Source organism: Acipenser ruthenus, chromosome 39 (assembly GCF_902713425.1).
Source record: "Acipenser ruthenus chromosome 39, fAciRut3.2 maternal haplotype, whole genome shotgun sequence".
NCBI classification, from domain to species: domain Eukaryota; kingdom Metazoa; phylum Chordata; class Actinopteri; order Acipenseriformes; family Acipenseridae; genus Acipenser; species Acipenser ruthenus.
Genome location: NC_081227.1, coordinates 169,949 through 192,180, shown reverse-complemented (window position 1 = coordinate 192,180; position 22,232 = coordinate 169,949). Strand labels below are relative to the sequence as shown.

General features: G+C 48.4%; 1 protein-coding gene across 3 annotated transcripts in view; it reads right to left on the bottom strand.

Moving 5' to 3' along the window:
- Positions 1 to 1,081: 1,081 nt before the first annotated feature.
- The window catches only part of LOC117397458 (serine/threonine-protein kinase SIK2-like), a 30,936-nt gene continuing 9,785 nt past the window's right edge, over positions 1,082 to 22,232 (bottom strand). Inside the window, exons 4-16 of one of the 3 annotated variants that reach the window (XR_009311101.1) lie at positions 16,472 to 16,633; positions 12,720 to 12,844; positions 12,278 to 12,401; positions 11,307 to 11,533; positions 10,023 to 10,175; positions 9,339 to 9,488; positions 7,694 to 7,925; positions 7,205 to 7,459; positions 5,811 to 5,974; positions 5,502 to 5,615; positions 4,712 to 4,803; positions 2,146 to 4,388; positions 1,082 to 1,885 (exon numbers count right to left, since the gene is read on the bottom strand). Coding sequence is in view for 2 of the 3 variants with exons in the window: in XM_059009721.1 (XP_058865704.1) it covers positions 3,848 to 4,388; positions 4,712 to 4,803; positions 5,502 to 5,615; positions 5,811 to 5,974; positions 7,205 to 7,459; positions 7,694 to 7,925; positions 9,339 to 9,488; positions 10,023 to 10,175; positions 11,307 to 11,533; positions 12,278 to 12,401; positions 12,720 to 12,844; positions 16,472 to 16,633 (2,339 nt within the window). In the remaining variant the exon portion in view is untranslated. Of the gene's footprint in view, positions 4,389 to 4,711; positions 4,804 to 5,501; positions 5,616 to 5,810; positions 5,975 to 7,204; positions 7,460 to 7,693; positions 7,926 to 9,338; positions 9,489 to 10,022; positions 10,176 to 11,306; positions 11,534 to 12,277; positions 12,402 to 12,719; positions 12,845 to 16,471; positions 16,634 to 22,232 lie in introns of all 3 variants that reach the window. The other 2 variants (XM_059009721.1, XM_059009722.1) reach the window with 2 other exon arrangements.

Genomic DNA, 22,232 nt, shown 5'->3' with positions numbered 1-22,232 from the left:
CACCTTTTTTTAAAATTTTTTTCTATGGGACGGGTTCCTAACTTGCCATTCAAAAATCAAAGTTACCTTTTGAAATAAAGAATAATCAGATTTAAAAAGCGAGGGAGCTGGGATCAGATCTATTTGACAAGGTGCTTGTGTGTCTTCAGCTGAGCGTTTGTGTAAGAGATGACTTTCCTCCTGTATATCAGACAAAGCCTGAAAAACCACAAAGTCAAAAAGCCATGAAATCCACCAATAGAAAAAAAAGCACTTGGGGTCTGACCTCTGAGTATTATACCGCAGCGAAATCGAAATTCTATCTCATTGCCTTCTCATTTAATCACATTTCATCCAACGAAGCTCTTCACCTCGCGGTTCTTGTGTGCATTGAGAGCATCAAGTGATTGTTGTACAAGGGCCTAGACTGGAATTGTAGGTTAATTGTGTTTCTGATAAGTGGATGTGACTGTAAACCCATGTTGTCCCTTCTCAATTGCTTGAGCAGAAACTATAGCTCTGTCAGCGGGGTGTTTCACAAAGACCTAAAGCTTTTCATTTCATTCAGGGCAGCAGAAACTAGCACTTTGTGTAAGTGCTCACCCAGGCTTCTTTTGAAATCCCTTTTCTTCATTCCTCTGGAAGCATTTTCAGTAGTTTAACCAGATCATCTTCCAGGTCCTGTTCTTGCTGTGTATGAACAGCACCATCCCTCTCCATTGAAGTAGCTCTGATCACTGTTTGAAATGCAGCCTCTTCCTGTGGATCTGATCACTGTTTGAAATGCAGCCTCTTCCTGTGGATTCAGTGCTATCAAGATGTTTAAGGTCTCTCGCTACCTTTTCTTGTTTTAAATACTTTGATGTGGAATTTGCAGATATTTTAACACTATCCAGATTAAAGTTTGGGACTGCTGTTTCCTGGTACCTATCCACTTCCTGTGCTTCTGGTCTAGTTCCAGTTCGACTGCACACAGGAAGTGATTCGGTACAGTTAAAGATGTACAGAGATGCACCAAATCAAAATCAGGCGAAAAAAAACCACGTGAGGTTTTGAGAATCGACCCCAAACCCAAACCCCAAAAATAAAAAAGCAGAAGAAATTGTTCAATGAAGTCAATTTTTTTTTTTATTCTCAACAGCAAGGTAGCTTATGTGTGGTGAACACTGATGCGTGTGGCTGTTCAATACGTGTCTGTTGTGTGAAGTGATACAAACACCATTGAATGACACAATTACTATTATTAATCTTTATTATAAATATTGCTATAATACTTTATACGGCATATACTGATTGACCAGAAGCAACTATGAAAGAGAATGTCGCTTCAGATATCATTTGAATCAAGTTTTTAAAATTTCTCTTACTCTTGTAAGATCTTTGCAATCATCCAGATTGGTTCTGTTGCTCCTTATTGATTGAATAACCATCCTCTGTCCTCTCAAATCATGTGACACTATGACTGAGTAGCCATCCTCTGTCCTCTCAAATCATGTGACACTATGACTGAGTAGCCATCCTCTGTCCTCTCAAATCATGTGACACTATGACTGCTAGCCCACACACTAAGCTCAGTCCTGTCGCCACAGGACTAAAGGGACATTAATGCCCTGGACAGAGTCTGAAGACTAGCAAGTAGAGTAAACCCAGCAGGATTTAAAGGACTGAGATACGAAGAGAGGCTGAAAGAACTGAATCTATTGAGCCTGGAAAAAAAAAGGGGGGGCATGATGTGGTCCTTCAAATCTTAAAAGGAGTTAATCCTACCAATACTTGGAAATAGACTCAGGACAGAGGGAAAGAGACTCTTCACACAGAGAGTGTTGAGGGGATGGAGTGGGTTACCTAGTCATGTTGCTGAAGGAGACATTTCTTCACACGGTGCTGAGGGAATGGGATGGGTTACCTAGTCATGTTGTTGAAGGAGACTCTTCTTCACACAGAGAGAGCTGAGGGGATGGGATGGGTTATCTAGTCATGTTGCTGAAGGAGACTCTTCTTCACACAGAGAGTGCTGAGGGGATGGGATGGGTTATCTAGTCATGTTGTTGAAGGAGACTCTTCTTCACACAGAGAGTGCTGAGGGGATGGGATGGGTTATCTAGTCATGATGATGAAGGAGACTCTTCTTCACACAGAGAGTGCTGAGGGAATGGGATGGGTTACCTAGTCATGTTGTCGAAGCTGAATCACTTTGAGATCAATCAGCTGCTCGGAAGCCGATGAGCTTCGCTGGGCAGAAGTTCCTCGTCTCACTGATGTTTGTTTGGTTCTGCTCTCTGTCTACGTGTGTAGAGTGGGCGGGGCTGGCAGGGTTGAAAGGTGTCATGTGATTTGATGGAACTGCTCTCTGTCTCTGCGTGTGTAGAGTGGGCGGGGCTGAAAGGCGTCATGTGATTTATATGGAACTGCTCTGTCTGCGTGTGTAGAGTGGGCAGGGCTGGCAGGGTTGAAAGGTGTCATGTGATTTGAATGGAACTGCTCTGTCTGCGTGTGTAGAGTGGGCAGGGCTGGCAGGGTTGAAAGGTGTCATGTGATTTGAATGGAACTGCTCTGTCTGCGTGTGTAGAGTGGGCGGGGCTGGCAGGGTTGAAAGGTGTCATGTGATTTGAATGGAATGAGGAAGGTGTTCTACAAGCTCAGCGCTGTGAAGACTCGATGCTGGAGAAGCATGTGACCCGCTCTGAATGATTGCAAACATCGTCAAACAGGAAATAACAAAACAAAAAGCAATTGAAATGAGGTTTGAAGCTAGTTTCTCTTTGAAATAAGTGGAAAGGTCCGTCCTGTACTCCACACAGTGGAACACAACACCAAAGCAGCACAAACACTCACAGGACTTTGGTTTGTACCTTTTTGTATAAATGGGACTTTACCCAATATTCCAGACAAAAACTAAAAAATACAAATCTTTCATTTTAAATTAAAGAAAGGCACAGCACTAGTACACACACGTGTTTCTTGAAAGGAACATTTCCATACAATTTCTAAAACCCTAATTTATACAAAGCTTCATTAGACGACCAGCAATGTTAGAATTTGTTTTGTTTTAAAGTACAGTTTTTGTGTTGTTGATAAACAAGCACTAAACATTATGCAGCACCGAGACCAGAGCTGCAGTCAGACAGGAAGCTCGCTACAGAGCTGCACTCAGACAGGGAGATCGTTTCCTGTCCACAGCTGATCTCACGTCCCTGAACGGGTTACAGAGCTTCTATTTAAATGTGTCTCTTAAAATTACAGGTGTTCTTTTTTTTCTTCTTTCAAATCCACTTCAGTTTATTGTCCTCAGTTCTTCTTTTACACATTTCTGAAAAATATTTCACAAGAAAATGCACGCCCCTTTAAATCAATCAATCAAATAAAAAGATGAAGCTTCATGTAAGGTCAGTCGTAAAGGTTCAACGACAGGGTCCAGTGTGAAGAGATCTCCAGTCTATGACCGAGGATCTACAAGAACCACCCTAGCAGCAACTGTGCTGGACTTCCTACAGTCGTGAAAGTATTGCTTTAATGTTGCACAGCAATGCCGTCCGCACTGCCTGTGTTAAACCAGCTCATCCGTGCTGAAGGAGGCCTGTGTGCAATGCGCAGTGTTTTTCCTATCTAAAAAGTTGTTGTGCTTAAATTGAGGTGTACCTTCAGCGATGAAACTCTTGCTAAACGCTCCAGTCCCTCGCTGTGGTCCAAACGGGTTCAGGGGCGGTCAGTTCGTCTCACGTACCCGTCTCATTTTGGTCGACCCATGTTCTCCCGGTCGCTAGGGCAAAAAAATCCTTGAAGGAAAAAACAAATTGCTCCTCCTCCCTGCTTTCCCCTCCCCGTGCTTCCTGGAGGTAATACTGCGTTTTCATGTAGTAGTGTTTGTTTAGTTCACCAGGACGAAGCCGTTCTGGGGGTCTACGGTCTCCATCATTTCGCAGTCGAACAGCGAGCTGTGCAGCTCGGGGACAGCGAGAGGGGAGTTTGCTGCCGGGTGCGCAGGGTACTGGTAGTGCTCTGGGGAGGGGGAGGGGTTTGGGCCCAGCTCGCAGGGCTGGTAGCTGTAGTTCAGAGCCTCCTGCTGCGGAGGGAGGTGGTAGAGGTGGCTGGGTGTCTGGACTGGGTACTGGCCAAGGTAGGGATCGTACTGGAGCTGCTGCTCTCCTGGGGGCTCCAGTACTGGGCTGAGGTACTGGCCCGGGACCTGCTGAGCCTGGGCCTGGCTTTGAGGGCTCTGCTGGGCTAGCTGCACTGGGGCCCGAGGAGGCTGGTCCGGAGGTGCGTAGGAACCCTCTGCGATCTGCATCTGGTTGAAGTAGGCCTGCAGCTGGGACTGTTTCTGCAGGAAGAGCCGCTTCTGGTGCAGCCTGCGAGGAGGAGAGGGAGACAGGGTTGGAGTGCTGCTCACGGCAGCCTGGACCCCCGTACTGTGTGGAAGAGCAGCAATGTGTAGTTAAGCACACACAGGCACAGTGTACCCGACGAGCACAGCAAAGTGAAAAGCTGGCAAAGCGTGGGCAAGTATTGAAAAGCACAGACAGGTATGGTAAAGCACATTAAACTATGGGAAATCTGCAGTGCACATTTACAGTGGTGCAGCACAGGGGGAGCCGGGTACATGTTCAGTTTGGCATAGCGACTTTACAATAAGCAGAACACATGCAACACTGCAATGTGCCCCCCCCCCCCCCCCCAGTCCAGAGCTTCAGCACTCCGTGTGATCGAACCCCAGCCCGGAGCCTCCACATACCTGTGTTCTTGAAGCTGCTGCTCCAGACTTCTCGGGCTTTCCTTGCAGTACATCTGACAGCTGTTCTGTGCCTGTGCTAACAGACTGGCTTCCTGTAGATTAGGCAGAGAAGAAAGACACACAAAGATCACACTACATACAAACCAAGGCTCAGGGCTCACTGCGGGTAAAGCAAGGCAGAGCACAGCACAGCGAAGCAGCACAGCACAGCGACGCACAGAGACAGCACAGGCAAGCAGGTTAGAGCACAGCACAGTGAAGCACAGAGACAACACAGGCAAGCAGGTTAGAGCACAGCACAGTGAAGCACAGAGACAGCACAGGCAAGCAGGTTAGAGCACAGCACAGAGACAGCACAGAGACAGCACAGGCAAGCAGGTTAGAGCACAGCACAGTGAAGCACAGAGACAGCACAGGCAAGCAGGTTAGAGCACAGCACAGCGACGCACAGAGACAGCACAGGCAAGCAGGTTAGAGCACAGCACAGCGACGCACAGAGACAGCACAGGCAAGCAGGTTAGAGCACAGCACAGAGACAGCACAGGCAAGCAGGTTAGAGCACAGCACAGTGAAGCACAGAGACAGCACAGCGACGCACAGAGACAGCACAGGCAAGCAGGATAGAGACTTCAACTGCATGGGCACTGCATTCCACTTTTATTTATTAATTAATAAAATGCCGATTTGTATCCTTTTTAAATGATATATATATATATATATATATATATATATATATATATATATATATATATATAATATAAATCCACATTGACTGAAGCCTTGGACCCACCTGCAGTCTATGCGTTAGGTACTGGGTCTCCAGACTCTGCCGTCGGGACAGTAACTGAGGGTGGATTGGGTTTTGGAACATTGCTACATCCTCCTGCTGCTGGGGAGGTTCACCCTAAAAGAGAAAACAAACACAGTATTAGCAACAGCCTGCCCTGGACTGGGGGAGGGGAGCACTGTGTGGGTCCTGGACTGGGGGAGGGGAGCACTGTGTGTCTTCTGGTCCTGGTTTCTGTTCAGTGCTTAAAGTATTGGTTTGGGTTGAACCACATCAACTCCTTTTAAGATTTCAGACTTCCTTGAGGCTCACCTGCTGCTGCCTGTCCAGGAGGTCTTGCAGGTGGGGTGCTGTGGACGCGAGGGCAGGGTCTTCACTGGAGCCCATCCGTTCGTACAGCATCTGCACCTTATTGAGCTCCAGGATCCCTTTGGTCCGCGCCAGGTTTTGGAGGTGCTGCCGGAATGCCACGGTTCCTAAACAAGGATATTAATCCCAAGTGTTAGAAACGTGTTCTACCGCAGGCTTCACAAAGACAGTGCTCCTTCCAGAACAGGGACCCTTCTGATTGTGTGCGTCCATCCGTCACACTCTACAAGTGAACACAACAAATGCCTGCATTTGTCATCTCCACCCAACTTCAATCACACACTCCCAGCCTCTCACTGAAGCTTCTTCAATCACACACTCCCAGCCTCTTACTGAAGCTTCTTCAATCACACACTCCCAGCCTCTCACTGAAGCTTCTTCAATCACACACTCCCAGCCTCTCACTGAAGCTTCTTCAATCACACACTCCCAGCCTCTCACTGAAGCTTCTTCAATCACACACTCCCAGCCTCTTACTGAAGCTTCTTCAATCACACACTCCCAGCCTCTCACTGAAGCTTCTTCAATCACACACTCCCAGCCTCAATTGCCATAGTTGCAGAGGGGGCAGAAATAAATGTTGCACACCCCAGTGGCCATTTCTAAAACTTGGGAAATGTCTTTTCAGAAGCAGACCCAGCTCTTAAAAAGCCAGTTAGTGGGCCTGGAAGACAAGGTAAGCAAACTGAGAACTTCGGGTAGCACCAGCTGTCTGTTTTAAAATGAAAATCCAAGCTCGCTAGAACATGCGTTTCTATAAAAACCACACAGACCTCTGTAGCTAATGGAAGTCCAAAAGATGTATTGAATGAGTTTAACAGTAAGAAATAGGTGTTGAAATCGCTGTATCTGATTCCCAACCCCCATCCCATCTGTCTTCTCAATACAGCAGCAAAGGAGAAGTCGTAGCAGCTGTGCAAGAATGAAAGTGTCACCTCCCCTCACTCCCAGCTAGTCTCGAAACAAACCCGCTCTGAACGGACTGGAACGTCTTTACAAAGCAAGAGCTTGTGTTACTGGAGCGCTGTCACTGTGGAAGCACAGCTGGCTTTAAGCAGGCTCAAGGGCTACGTTACAGGGTGACAAACGGCTTTCTGTTATTTATTTAGAGGGATGTGGTGCGCTGTGTAGAAAAGGCAACTAGTTACTTAACTGTGTTCTGGACTCGGTTCTGGATTAGTTTGCATGCCTTACTCTTCGGGCGTCTGCTTGTACTTCCTCGGTTATTTCACTTAAGAACATAAGCCCATGTGTGATTTGGCCCATCTCAGCTTGCCCGCTTCCTCAGAGCTGACTGATCTTGTGCCGCTGTGGTGAAGCTCCTCCCTAGCGCTCACCTTGTGTCAGGGACGTGTCGGAGGCTCGCCGGCCCTCGCGGAAGCTCACGGGGGAGCGGTTGTGTGCCTCTCGTTTCTGAGCGCTCAGGGCCTGCATCGCCGGGTTCGGGGGTCTCATTCCAATGAACGGAGGAGTCATTCTGCTCAGACCGGGGGGCTCCTCCAGTAAGCTGAGGTCACTGTGGACAGAGCCCGTCTCGTACTCAGAGTCCATGCTGCCCAGAGAGGGGTCAGTGCTCATAGCAAACAGCTTCCCTGTGAGCGAGAGAAACCACTTTGTTATCAAAGTAGGACATGCATTTGCAACGCTGCTGTTTCACCCAACAGGATGCATGTGATGAAATGTGCAATGCTGACAGAACTGGAGCAAGTTTCAAACACTGTTCCCGACAGGGAACCAAACCAGGCTTCAGAAAGCGTGCGCTGTTCCTGAAACGCCTGCAAGTTATTTTGGAGTTGCTGGTAATTCCCGTGGTCTCTCGGACTCACCAGCGCTGGGAGCCATGCCGGGCTGGTTGCTGACCTCGGACAGGGTGTGCCTGCGCTGCCCGTAGCGGGAGCTCTGGAAGGCAGTGCAGACCAGCAGGGGGTCCTCCTCACACTCCGGACCCTCCGTCTCGATCCCCTCGTCGATGGAGGTCTCCATCATGTTGCTAGGAGACGCTGGGCAGCCCTTGCGCACCGCTGGGGGGGGCAGGGGCTCCAGGAGGGATCCATTCACCTGGAGAGGGAGAGGGAGAGGGAGAGCTGCAAGTGAGTTCAATACTGAATAAGATAGGTGGGTTATTTATTAATTAATTCTTTCATTAGTCTGTTTAATGTCGAGTGGATAAAACCATCGCTCTCTGTTCTGGATTGCACAATGTGTTGAATAGAAGACTCCAGATCATGTTGCTCGCAGTTTCAGACGGTGGAGAATGACTTCCTCATGATTCTATGATTTGTATTTTTGATTTCTGATTCTATGATTTGTATTTTTGATTTCTGATTCTATGATTTGTATTTTTGATTTCTGATTCTAGGATTTGTATTTTTGATTTCTGATTCTAGGATTTGTATTTTCATCCGTGGAGATGCGAGTACTCGTGTTGTTGGGGTAATTCATTTTCAAAATTCCGTGCCAAACTTCACACCCGCAACAAAGCTGACAGGATCGCTAAACGACATTCGTACTTGAATGTATTTCTCTGTGTCACAACGCTGCCTCCAGCGTGCGATCGTGTGTATTCTTTCTGTGCCGGCCCCGCCATTCAGAGGGCCTGCAGTGGTTTTCTGCTGGAGTCCTTGTAGTTCGCTCTCCATCGGCACAGGCATGGTCAAAGGCACTGGTTTTGATTGTGAATGCATTTCTTTAGCGAGTGTTCCTGTTGATATTACAGTCTGTGTGTTTCCATTGCCGCAGTGAATGGAATATCTAAGCACTGCACGTCTCTGTTTCTGCTGCAGTTCTCCCTGGAGCAGGATGACAGACGGAGCAGGAATCACTCTGGAATGCACAGACAGGAAGTGTTTACTGGCTCAGAACCAACCGGAAAAGACTTCCCTCCCTTCCGATCTCTCGAAGGATCAGCTACAAGGAGTGCGACTGGCGACTCATTCTGGGATTATCTTGCTAGGAATATATACCTGCTAGGAATAACCACCATTTCCTTTTCTCTGCACAAACACACACAAATCCAACTTCAGAAATCGAAACCCTGATCAAGGAATTACGGCATTCACAATTATTACACAGAAGTCTTTCTAAAGTCTTCTAGTGAAAACGTTTGTCCCTGAATTCATTACCAAGTTTCGACTGGCGAGGGGCTTCTCTAGATCTACGCAAACCTGTTAGTGTGACACTTCTAAGAACAGGAGGAAGCCATTGGGCCCGTCTGAGCTCGCCCAGTCCATCAGGACAGTGTCGGCTTGTCTGATGAGCTGTGTTTCCAGTGAGGCTCTGTTCATCAGATCACTCCTGCTGCATGCTTCATGGCCAGGTCCTCCAGGGGCTTCTCCTGTGTGCCAGTGGATCCCAGGGGCCCGCCCTCTGCTGGCACCAGCAGACTCACTCATTCAATTAGCAGACGCAGCTGGGAATCGACACTTTATTAGGAACTCCCCTGACTTCTTCAAACTGACTCCACGGCTTTACCTTGGGTGTGCCCACAACGTCGTCCTCCATGAAGCTGATGTCGGCAGGGCCCGAGGATTGGGGGAAGGTGGGGGCCTGTGAGAGGACTGGGGAGCGGAGCAGCCGGACACTGTGAGGCAGAAGGCTCACCTGAGGTCCTACAGTGCTGACCTGCAATCACAGGAGAGACGGGTCACGTGATGGGCAAGGGTTCAGATGGACCGCAGGTGCGGCTGTGTCCACTGCCACGTGCACCATGTTTGAGAAGAGTCACAATACATTTAAAAACATATGTAATGCACGTATAAAACAGCCAAGTGTTATGAAACCGTGCGCTCACAAACACAACCCCGGATTCATTCATTATTATTATTTATATATAGTGTTTGACCACGTTTACCTGCACTGTTCGACTCCATAAAGAAGTGCCAGCCAAGGCTTCTTTCAAATCCATTTCTTGCCTCTTTCTACCCCTAGCAGCAGTGTGCCTGGTCTCTCTCTCTCTAGTGCTGAGCACGGCTTTAACCCCTGCCTTCCCTCTTCTTAACAACATTATCACTGCTTCCCCTTTTCTTGTGGCAATGTTTTGCTGGTTTAAATGCAATTCATTTCATATGGGTTCTCCACCACTGGAGTAATCTTTCAGTACTGCTTTCACAGTAACCTTGCTCATACAGTATGACCAGCAGCACCCCGGCTGGTTACCTTGGCGACGGTCGGCTCGGCGATGGTGCTTGGCCGTCGTTGTCGAGCGTCGAGCCGCTGGTCCACCGGGAAGCTGCTCCGGTGAGATTTCAGCCTCTCCACAAGCAGGTAATAAATAGCAGCAAAGTGATTGTAACTCTTGTTCTGGAGGGACTGTGAGGAGAAAGAGGGAGAGACTGATCAGGAAGCCCCCAGGGAAGCAGACTTTCTGAGTGAGCAGCTTCTCATGGGAACAGCAAAGCCTGGCTGTGTCTTCTATCAGTCTGCAGAACATGGGAACTGTGCCGGGGAAGGAGCTGTGTGCCACTGTCCCTGCAACCACTTACAATTCTGTGCAGCTAACTTGTAACAGTGACAGATTACTTTCTAAAAGTAACTGCATTACCGGAACAGATTACTTTGAAACCCCTGGAGATCTCTTATATTTCCTGTGCAGCTGTCAGTGGGTGTACCTCGATGCTCGTGTCAGTGTGGGTGTACCTCGATGCTCGTGTCAGTGTGGGTGTACCTCGATGCTCGTGTCAGTGTGGGTGTACCTCGATGCTCGTGTCAGTGTGGGTGTACCTCGATGCTCGTGTCAGTGTGGGTGTACCTCGATGCTCGTGTCAGTGTGGGTGTACCTCGATGCTCGTGTCAGTGTGGGTGTACCTCGATGCTCGTGTCAGTGGGTGTACCTCGATGCTCGTGTCAGTGTGGGTGTACCTCGATGCTCGTGTCAGTGTGGGTGTACCTCGATGCTCGTGTCAGTGTGGGTGTACCTCGATGCTCGTGTCAGTGTGGGTGTACCTCGATGCTCGTGTCAGTGTGGGTGTACCTCGATGCTCGTGTCAGTGTGGGTGTACCTCGATGCTCGTGTCAGTGTGGGTGTACCTCGATGCTCGTGTCAGTGTGGGTGTACCTCGATGCTCGTGTCAGCGGGTGTACCTCGATGCTCGTGTCAGTGTGGGTGTACCTCGATGCTCGTGTCAGTGTGGGTGTACCTCGATGCTCGTGTCAGTGTGGGTGTACCTCGATGCTCGTGTCAGTGTGGGTGTACCTCGATGCTCGTGTCAGTGTGGGTGTACCTCGATGCTCGTGTCAGTGTGGGTGTACCTCGATGCTCGTGTCAGTGTGGGTGTACCTCGATGCTCGTGTCAGTGTGGGTGTACCTCGATGCTCGTGTCAGTGTGGGTGTACCTCGATGCTCGTGTCAGCGGGTGTACCTCGATGCTCGTGTCAGTGTGGGTGTACCTCGATGCTCGTGTCAGTGTGGGTGTACCTCGATGCTCGTGTCAGTGGGTGTACCTCGATGGTCTTGTGCTGGTCAATCCCCAGGCTGTGCATGAGTCGCAGTACTTGTTCGTTGTATTCGCCCATCCTGGACTCGCTGTCCTCTAGCGCCCCCTGCTGGTAGAGCACGGGCCGCGGCACTGGCACCTCCAGCAGCATCCACTTGTGTTCCTTGATCTGAGCGATGGTCAGTCGCTTGGAAGGGTCTAGAACCAGCATCCTCCGGATCAGATGCTCGCAGTCTGACGAGAGGAGCACAGAGACACACAGAAAGGGCTTGACTCGCTCCCTCACATGGTAATGACTGCTTGCAAACCGTACCCAATATTTCACTTCTTTACCTGTTCACGATCACCTGTGTTCTTTATCATTCTGAGATTATTATTGAACATGTTTAGGGCTAAGGTCCTTTTTTTAACCACAGTCAACTGTGGAGCTGTGAGTTAGTAAGGGAAGATCTCTATAGAAAAGCATGATGAAAGTGTGGATAAGAATTCCAGCTGGCTCACCAGCGTGTGCTGCTCCGCTCTGTTCTGAACATCTCTTGGAAGCTATGCGGGCTCCAGCACCGTGCAGGATGCCTTTGTATCTGCTTTTAGAGCTGCGTGGAGCGAGTTTCTGCAGGACAGGCACACTAAATAATCTCTCCACCAGTTTGCACAACCCGCTCCTCACCGTGGCATTCAAGCACAATCAGAGAAGCTGACAATGAGACTCCTGCGTCAAACTCGCCCTTCTCTAATCAACCTCCAAACTAACAAGGCCACTTTCCCAGCACGTTACCCAGCCTGGGGGGTCGACTGCAGGGCTGTGAATGAGCTCCATTCTGGAACCTTGAACAGTGTGTCTATAGGAATTCCACAAGCTGATACGCAGGTACTGAAGTCCCTGTGGAGCGGCACATGCTGGGTTTCCCAGTTTAACAATACTGGGTAGAACACACTGAATTCTTACCGGAGCGCCCCCCTAGTGGCTGGCTGTATTACCTTCAGACATGAAGTAGGGGATCCTGAAGCGACCCTCCAGGACTCTCCTTCTCAGCACAGGCAGGGAGGGTCCGTCGAAGGGGAGGGCTCCGCACACCAGCACATACAGGACCACCCCCAGACTCTGAGAGAGAGGGAGAGACACCAGCAATGACACGCTGTGCAGGGACTGCATGTACAGGGCGAGAGGACTGAGGAGTTCAGCTCAAAAACAATAACTTCAGTCTCAGATTTTTTTCATATCATTTTTAAACAATAAAATGCATGAATTTCCATTAAAAAAATTCTAAATGATATTCACAATCACAATGTACTTTAATATGCATCGCTTCTTACACAGTCAGTACTGCTAAATGAAGAAATCCTAACAGACACGTGCATTCGATGTGTGTGCAGTCAAGAGGTCACAGTGTAGTGATGGGGGGAGTGCAGGGGGCCCTACCCAGATATCGAGCTGCGGACCCTCGTACTGCTGCCCCTCAAACACCTCCGGGGCTGCATAGGGGGGGCTCCCACACCACGTGGTCAGGGGCTCCCCGGCCTCGAAGAAATTACCAAAGCCAAAATCTGTGAGAGAGACAAACAAAAAAAAAAAACACACTGAACCAGACCTGGGAATAGAGCTACTGCTGCTGAACTTGTGTCCTTGAAAAACAAACACGAAACAACCTGGCTCACAAACTGTACAAACACAAAGCGCTGCGACAACGCGAGACCTTCATACTGCTTTCAGTGTGACAGAGAAACAACCTGCCTCACAAACTATAAGAACACAATGCGCTGCGACAACGCGAGACCTTCATACTGCTTTCAGTGTGCCAGAGAAACATGAGGGGGTCAGTGGTACACACACACACACAAACAGAGAGACACACACACACACACACAGATAAACAGAGACACACACACACACACACACACACACACACACAAACAGAGAGACACACACACACACACACACACACACACAGATAAACAGAGACACACACACACACACACACACAAACAGAGAGACACACACACACACACACACACACAGATAAACAGAGACACACACACACACACACAGACACATGGATAAGCAGAGACACACACACAGGGACACACAGGGATAGCAGAGACAGAGGGACACACACAGGGACACACACTGTGACAGGTAGAGACATATTAATTTGATGGTGAAGCAGCTGCAGAATGCTGCATTTTCTTCCTTCTTTTTGCATTGTGGTTTGAGTCACTGAAGCCTTTACTAAACCTCAATTAAGACGCAAGCTTGTTATACTGAACAGTTTCAAACCATTACCATTTTTGGTTATAGAATGCAGAGATAAACAGAGATTTTTGGCCATCTATAAAAAAGGCTGTAAATTCATAAAATAAACACTGAAGAAAGGTATAAACAAATACAGAATGACCTCATGTTGCTTTACAAAGTCGAGTGAAACCTGCTGATCAATGTTACATTAACATACTGAACCACACACCACTTTATATTGAATGAAACACTGTCAAAATCTAACATGCCATACTGTGCTGCTGGTATGGCTTCTGGTAGCCTTTTTTTTTTTTGGTTTTGCGATATGATTGTGTAGCTTCTTTGATGACACGATGTTACACAGAAGATCTCAGTCGTGTTCATATTGTTTCTCCTCAGTCCTAGATAAAGGTTTTGTCCGGAGCTGTGCTTGATTGAAGGCAGGGCTGACGCAGGGTCAGGTGTGCTTCCAGAGAGCTGGCTGCTAGCTGCTGTTTCGTTGTGGAAGTTACAAGAGGAACACGGCAGTCTGAAGGCTAGTTAACTTTGTTAGAGTAGGGATTGGTTTACCTGTGTGTGTGTGTACAGTATCCCCTCTGAGCATGTGGCAGGCCTGTGACCTCGGATCAGCCTTTAGCCGCAGATAAAAACAAAGCTCTCTCTGGCTCGCCGCGTCTGCCAGCGAGGCTAAATGGATTTGCAGTCCTGAATGCTGAACATTTGATTGTATTAGCACAGGCTGGGAGCTCGCTCACATCCACCCCACGTGACAGCGCTGAGGTCGCTCTTAGTTAACCTCTTCTTGTCTTTCGCATGTTGCTGACAGCGTGTTTCTTCCTGCATTGCTCGCTAAAACCGTATTTTTTCCCCCAAACGAAAATGTTTAGCCTTCTCATGCACTTTCACTGGATCAGACTGTGTTGACAGTCCTGTTTGTTTACCCAGTGAATGGCTTTGTACTCAGGTGGGTCCTCGCAGATAAAACATAACCGTAATACAAACACTGTGATGTGCGAAAAACAGAATCGGAGCGGTGAGGGATATACTGAGAAATACATCACTTCAAATTACCAGGAAGAAGGAGACGCCTCCCCTTCTAGTCTAACAGCAACGCTTCACAGATAAGGGCTTGTGAATTTATTTCAGCTACATTAGTAAAGCTCAGTAAACAAAACGCATTCCTTTAAATGGAAGGATAAAGCAGGCGCACAGTAGAAAGGTACAGTGCCGGTCTCCTCCTCTGTGCTAACCCTCTTGACGTGATGAATACTGAACAGGCAGCATTGACGTCAATGCTCCTCTGGTGTCCTGTCTGTTTCAGGAACTCGCCCAGGAGAACGCTTCACAATAATAGTCTCTAATCCTCCTGCACCTGCTGCCTGTAACTGGATCCAGACACAGTCCTGCACTTCACTGCAGCTGGCCAGTCTACCAGAGCCCCTGCACAGAGAGGACTTTAGAAACCCATGCAACCACAAACACTTCGACTCGTCTTCAACAGATACAGTGACTAGCGTTTTGACTTGAAGTCTTCAACGTCTTCAATAGATCCAATGACTAGCGTTTTGACTTGAAGTCTTCTTCAATGTCTTCAATAGATCCAATGACTAGCGTTTTGACTTGACGTCTAGTTGAAACATTTGTCATTGAATCTATTCACCGGGCTGACTGAAGACATTGAGAAGGGCTTCTAGTCGCAGTGTTTGCCGTTGAAGTGATTGAGTTTCTTTCAGTATTTCAGCTACTTCACAAGGTCACTGTGGAGCCGGTGGCATTTCTATCACATGGAGACTCTCCTGTATCTGGCCTCTGTGGCTCTTTCTTTGAAATGTCCAGCAGCCCGCGAGGGCTTTGAAGCCCCGTCTGACCTTTCTTTGTGCAGGCTGCTCTCCCAGGGTGTGCAGAGGAGGAATGTGCCGGGGCACAGCGGGACCCCTTTTCACATTTCACAAATAAACCAGGAGCCCTGGAAATGTCAGCCGTCCCTGAGTGAGGGCCAGCCAGGACCGAGAGAGAGAGGCACGAGGGAAAGGAAAAGAGAGAGAAACAAACACCAGAGAAGACAGAAAGAAAAGAGAGAAGAAAAAGAGGGAAAGAAAAGGTAGATGCAGCTTTCTAAAACAGCTGAATAAAGCAATCACCAATCTCACAGGCTCTCGACAGTGTGTTTCACACTGTGGGATTGCTCTCACAATCCCTCAGCCTCACACACCCTGCCTCCCTGTGCTTCAGCAGGCAGTCCACAGCATGGCTAGGTACCCCGCTCTGTGAAGAGGCGTCTCCTCTACCCTTTGTCTGAATTCCACTTCGTTTCTCTGCTCAGATCGGTCACTGTGTTCAGTGAGACTGCTTTGAATTTAACACGCTGTGCCCAATGCCGTAGGGGCATGTGTGGGATTGCTCTCACAATCCCTCAGACTCACACACCCCGCGTCCCCGTGCTTCAGAAGGCAGTCCACAGTACATTAGCACCTTGCTGCAGGAAACGGCAGGTCCCTGTTAATTCAGAGCACCTTCTCCCATCCCCCTTTTCATATCGAGCTGCTACACGACCGCCTCTGAAAGGCTGGTCAGGGGCTCCTTGATGAGCCCTCTCTGTGCTTCTGTCTCGTTTGGTAGAGCTGCTGAAAGTACACTGTGCCAGTGGGCTACGTCTTTCTGTATCGTTTGTATTGGATTGTAATGGAGCTCTGTATCGTTTGTATTGTGATAAAAGACCACAGCATGGCTCACTGTAGTTCACTAAATGGCTCTTGAATGAAATGTGTTTTGCAGTTGAATTAAGACATGCTCTCTCATTGAAAGTCTTTTTAACAACACATCATGAATGATTTTCAGAGCCAGCACGTGCACGGGGATACACACTGTGTGGGGACCTGCACATGGTGATGCATCAGTGTGCCGTTCCAGCCCTGCGGAGGGAGGCTAAAGCTGCTTACCGGCTATCTTGATGTTCATGTGTCCGTCCAGAAGCAGGTTCTCTGCCTTGAGGTCGCGGTGCACGATGCTGTGGTCGTGACAGTACTCCACCGCGCACAGGATCTGCCAGAACTTGCGCCGCGCTTCCGGTTCACTCAGCCTCCCGTGGGTGGCCAGGTAGTCTGTGAAGAGAGAGTAATCCGATTCAGTTACTTATTACTACTATGAAAGCAATGTAACCACAGTTACAAATAGTTACTCCTCAGGCACAGTTGACATTTTACAGATTTAAATATTTTGTCTCTCGAACTCACTCTCCTCTGATGCCATTTTCTAGCAAGATGAGATGAAAAGCGTGTTCCTACCGGTCCTAACCCGAACCCCAGATGTATTTCTTGCTGTCTAACCTCCTGCCTGAGTTACGTCATTTCTAACTCTCTGATGTTTTAAGTGACTTTGCTGTCTGATTTGCTCTAATCGTTTTTCTTGCTGCATTCTCATGACTTGGTTCTTCCTCTGTATTCATGACCCGCCTCTCTATAAGGACGTCGCTCGCTGGCAGGGGCTCCCTTCTGAAAATCACTGCGTTGGAAGGAAACAGTTTTTTGGCGGGGAACAAAATTCTCGTCCAAAAACAATGCCCCTCCCACAAGACCCTGCCCAACTCCGGTTGCCATGACGCCAAAAAAAATGCCGTGACAACCAGCACAACACAAAGGCACAGCACTGGTGTTCTGTGCTTAAGAGAGCAAACAAAAGAAACACACTGATAAATAAACCCCAGAGCTGTGCTTCAGGCCCTGTCGTGTCTCTCTATCTGCCCTTACATTGTGTACAATCAATCAACTCAAGTACTGGCTGGCATTTTACAGCTCTGGCTGGCTCAGTTGGTAAAGCGCTGGACTCTGATGTGTAGAAGAGAGGAGGGATTATGAAACACACCCCTATTACACAGCAGGGCTCGGAGGTAAATACCAGGGATACCAGCTCAATGCTACGAGTGTTAACACTAATCATATATATATAATAATCGTGTGGCTTCCAGAGGAACATCTGTTTTTTATATGGTTTCCCTGCTCAAGCTGTGGAATCTGAAGCTGAAATAACTCCACACCCAGCAGGGTGACTGTGCAAAGTTTCTTAGTGCTGAAACAGTAAAAGATGTTTTTTCGTCACTCCATTATGATGTAAGCTTTCATACCCCCTGCTACTGTCCTCTCTCTAACTTTAATTCATTATCCCTGCAAATGTGACCAGAACTAAATAAGCCCTAAATGTAAAGCAACTTATTTCCATGAAATGTAATCTGTTCCCTCGTTTCAGTACCTGTGAAAAAGGAAGCGTTGAGAAATGTAATCAGACTGCAGGAAGGCGTTGCTCCCGCACACTGCTGCACACATGCCTTGTGTCTTTTGTCCTTGGGAGATTCCACTAAAATAACCTAAAGCATTGCAATTAGGGAGGGTGGGTATTTTTACACTCTGGCCTCTTTTGTTTGAGATGAAAATTGCTCTTGAGACTCAGGGATATCAAAAAGCCGACAGAGCAACCGTGCTGCATTTTATATCCTATACATCTATCAGATATTAAAATGCGAGTCTAGTTCAGATCGGAGCAAAATGAATCCGGTCCCCCATCACATGATCCAATAAAGACATGAGAGACCCGCCCCTCCCTACAGCAGTTCATTTCAGACACACTCATTTCAGCATTGGGTTCCTTTGCAGACTATTCGGACCCAGTCATTGATACATTGTGTTACATGAATGAATGAAAACACAATCATTTTTACCACAAAGACATTTCAAGCACGGTTCGGATATCAACCAATCAGCTGCTTCCCCTGTTTGACTGACGGGCGTTCAGCCAGTAACATGAACCAGATAACTGTCTGTTATCTTGAGATCAGCCAGAGAAGCGGAGCAGGGACCGAAAGGGCAAGCGTAGCGGGAGCATGCTGAGCGTGTGATTATACCACCTTGAGAAACCTGCCTGAATCAGAGTCTTTATCTTCAGTGTGTGAGCGAGACACACGAGCAAAAGAGCAATCCTCCTCCAGACAAGCAGAGGTGACGTCAGCCGCAGCCGTGTCCATCGCCGTGGTGGCTGACCGGGGATTTCTCAGCAGCTGCTCTCAGTGTCTTTACTGAGAAAGCACGAGGTCCCCCTGGGTCGTGGTGCTGCTTTAGGGGAAGGAAGCTCTCTGTTTCTAGGACTGTTTTTCATCTGGTTGCACGTTACTGGCTGCAAGCACGTCTGCCAGGAGGTAAAAAGCAGTTTTTTCAGCTGTGCAGAGTTCAGTTCATTAGAGGTCTTGTTTTGGCCCCAGTCAGCAGAAGGACACGCTGCTGCTCAGCTGTAAATGAGTAACCAGGGACCTGCCAGCGGGACAGTGCTGGCTGTGTTGAAGGGAGTGCCAGTAACCCTGTGGAGAGGACAGGGCTCCGTCGCCAGGTAACTATGACGTCAGACGCCTGACCCCGAGATAACCAGGTTGAACTCAGTGGCAGGATCCTGGTTTGCTCTCGCTGTTGCGAGGGAGGGAGAGGCAGTACCTGAATCAGACAGGCAAACTTAAGAACATTTCCGAAAGAGAGGAGGCCGTTCAGCCCATCATGGCATGTCTGGTTTCCAGTGGATGACTGATCTCAAGTTACAGGACCCCAGTGCCTCATCAGCATGGCTAGGTAGCCCACTCCACATCATTTCTCCTCCTAATCGCTCTACAGCGGACCCTGGCTTGGGCGTGGCTCGCTCGCACCCTGAACCTTCAGTCCTCCTCAGCTGTGGGGGAATTGCTGCATGTGAGGCCGGGGTAGCTAATGGGAGTGAGAGAAGGGGGAGATTTATTCCAATACACGCAGCTGTTTACCCAAACGAAAGCCTGAACTGAGGAAAGTGACAAGGAGGGAAGAAGTAGGGCAGGCGGTCCCTGCAGAGAGGATTTCATTAGCATGCGAGTGGAGCCAGCGCCGCTTCCCTCCAGCATGCTGCTTTTATTCATGTAGCCCCCAGTTCAGATTGATAGTGCTGCCCTTGTAGCACGAGGGAGTGAAATTACTGACAGCACCGAGCTGCCCCTGTTTAATTAGAGCCCTGCTCAGAGAAACCATTTAACATGCTGGTTCCAGGAGGGGAGAGAGACACACACACACACACACACACATTTATTTATATTTCTGTACACTTGCTGTATTCACTCTGGCAATGCCTGCATCTTTGGAATGCATTCGTTTGTAAATGGAATCTAAAATCTTTGGAATGCATTCGTTTGTAAATTGCTATTTTCTAGAATACGGTCACTTTTTTCAAGCAGGTGATATTTTATCCAAGCCCTAAATAACAATAGAAATACTGAAAAGAAACTTCAATCCAGTGACAAAACACTTCAAAGCCCTTTTCAATGTCTTCAGATAATAATGATAATAATAATAATAATAATGATGATGATAATGATTATGATGATAATGATAATAATAACAATGATGATGATGATGATGAAGACTCTCGTCCGACAGCATTGCTGAGCACTGACTGACACGGATGACATCACCAGAGCCTCAGGGAGCACACCGAGTCATCCCCACACAGCGAGCTTCCAGAAACACAAGTGAAACACAGCGAATTCAAAAGAGAGATGCTGCACTCGGAATAGCAATGAACTCACCCAGCACCCCTGAGGGGAGTTCAATCCACACTGTGAACACACAGCACAAAAGCACTCCAATCCAACAGTAATGTGAGTCTCATCAGCACAGCTGGGCTCTCCAAACTAGAGAAGGGGAGCTGTAGCTAACTATGCACCAGAAACAGTGCCGGCAGACAGGGCCCGTGCGCCCACACAGACACACACAGGGCTAGAGATCACTCAGCACTGCACTCTCCAACGCGAGGGGAAACACAGACACACACAGGGCTAGAGATCAGTCAGCACTGCACTCTCCAACGCGAGGGGAAACACAGACACACACAGGGCTAGAGATCACTCAGCACTGCACTCTCCAACGCGAGAGGAAACACAGACACACACAGGGCTAGAGATCACTCAGCACTGCACTCTCCAACGCGAGGGGAAACACAGACACACACAGGGCTAGAGATCAGTCAGCACTGCACTCTCCAACGTGAGGGGAAACACAGACACACACAGGGCTAGAGATCACTCAGCACTGCACTCTCCAACGCGAGGGGAAACACAGACACACACAGGGCTAGAGATCACTCAGCACTGCACTCTCCAACGCGAGGGGAAACACAGACACACACAGGGCTAGAGATCACTCAGCACTGCACTCTCCAACGCGAGGGGAAACACAGACACACACAGGGCTAGAGATCACTCAGCACTGCACTCTCCAACGCGAGGGGAAACACAGACACACACAGGGCTAGAGATCACTCAGCACTGCACTCTCCAACGCGAGGGGAAACAAAGACACACACGGCTAGAGATCACTCAGCACTGCACTCTCCAACGCGAGGGGAAACACAGACACACACAGGGCTAGAGATCACTCAGCACTGCACTCTCCAACGCGAGGGGAAACACAGACACGCACAGGGCTAGAGATCACTCAGCACTGCACTCTCCAACGTGAAGGGAAACACAGACACACACAGAGCTAGAGATCACTCAGCACTGCACTCTCCAACGCGAGGGGAAACACAGACACACGCAGATACAATGACATCATTGGGCTGGGATTCGAATTCTCTGTCTCTCCTGTAGGTAGCAGTGTTCCTCTGAATCTGTGCAGTACATACTGTACCCACTGGGCACTTTAAAACACTGCGTGGGGAGCCTGAACCTTCCAGTAAAGAATAAAAACAGGAAACAGCAGGGCTGAGGTAGAGGCATGACATCATGAAGGATGACATCACCATACCTTTAGCGGCTTGAACATTAAAAACCTGTCTTGTGGCATTTTTATGCAGCGTTGATATCAAACAGGTGCACAGATCTGCACACCCTGACAGGGTTAAAAACTTGTGGCTAAATAATATTCTACAGAGAACGGCATCTGTTCTTAAATATGCGCGGCCCACACTACTTCAGCAGGGAATCTAATTAGGATGTCAAGCCTGACATATGCGGAGCTCATCTGTTTTCATTAGCTCCTGGATTATTCAGAAGTGACCCAGTTTCCTCTTTCTTTTCTCTGTCTGCACTGCACTCTGCAGTCCCTGCCCTGGAGTGACCCTGTGCCACTGAAGCACACTCTCAGACACCTTCTCAAGTTTACAGCTTTGCATAGACGGCACGCCACGTGAGGACAACGCCTTTTAATATGTAGCCAACAAAAGAATTCCACTTCCTGGAAGACAAGGCAAGCAAACTGAGAGCTGTACTGCACTTCTAAATCATGTAGGCTGTGCTGTGAATGGGATCCTTGGTGATGTCTGTACTGCACTTCTAAATCATGTAGGCTGTGCTGTGAATGGGACCCTTGGTGATGTCTGTACTGCACTTCTAAATCATGTAGGCTGTGCTGTGAATGGGATCCTTGGTGATGTCTGTACTGCACTTCTAAATCATTTAGGCTGTGCTGTGAATGGGACCCTTGGTGATGTCTGTACTGCACTTCTAAATCATTTAGGCTGTGCTGTGAATGGGACCCTTGGTGATGTCGGTCCCCACTGTGTTATAATCGCAGGATAACTGCAACAATTAAAGGCATGCTACACTTGTCAGATAATACACTTGTCAGAACATAGCTATTCCTTTATTACAGTCACAAGGTAATTAAGCCTTGTTATATCAGTCCAAACACCCCGCTCGGA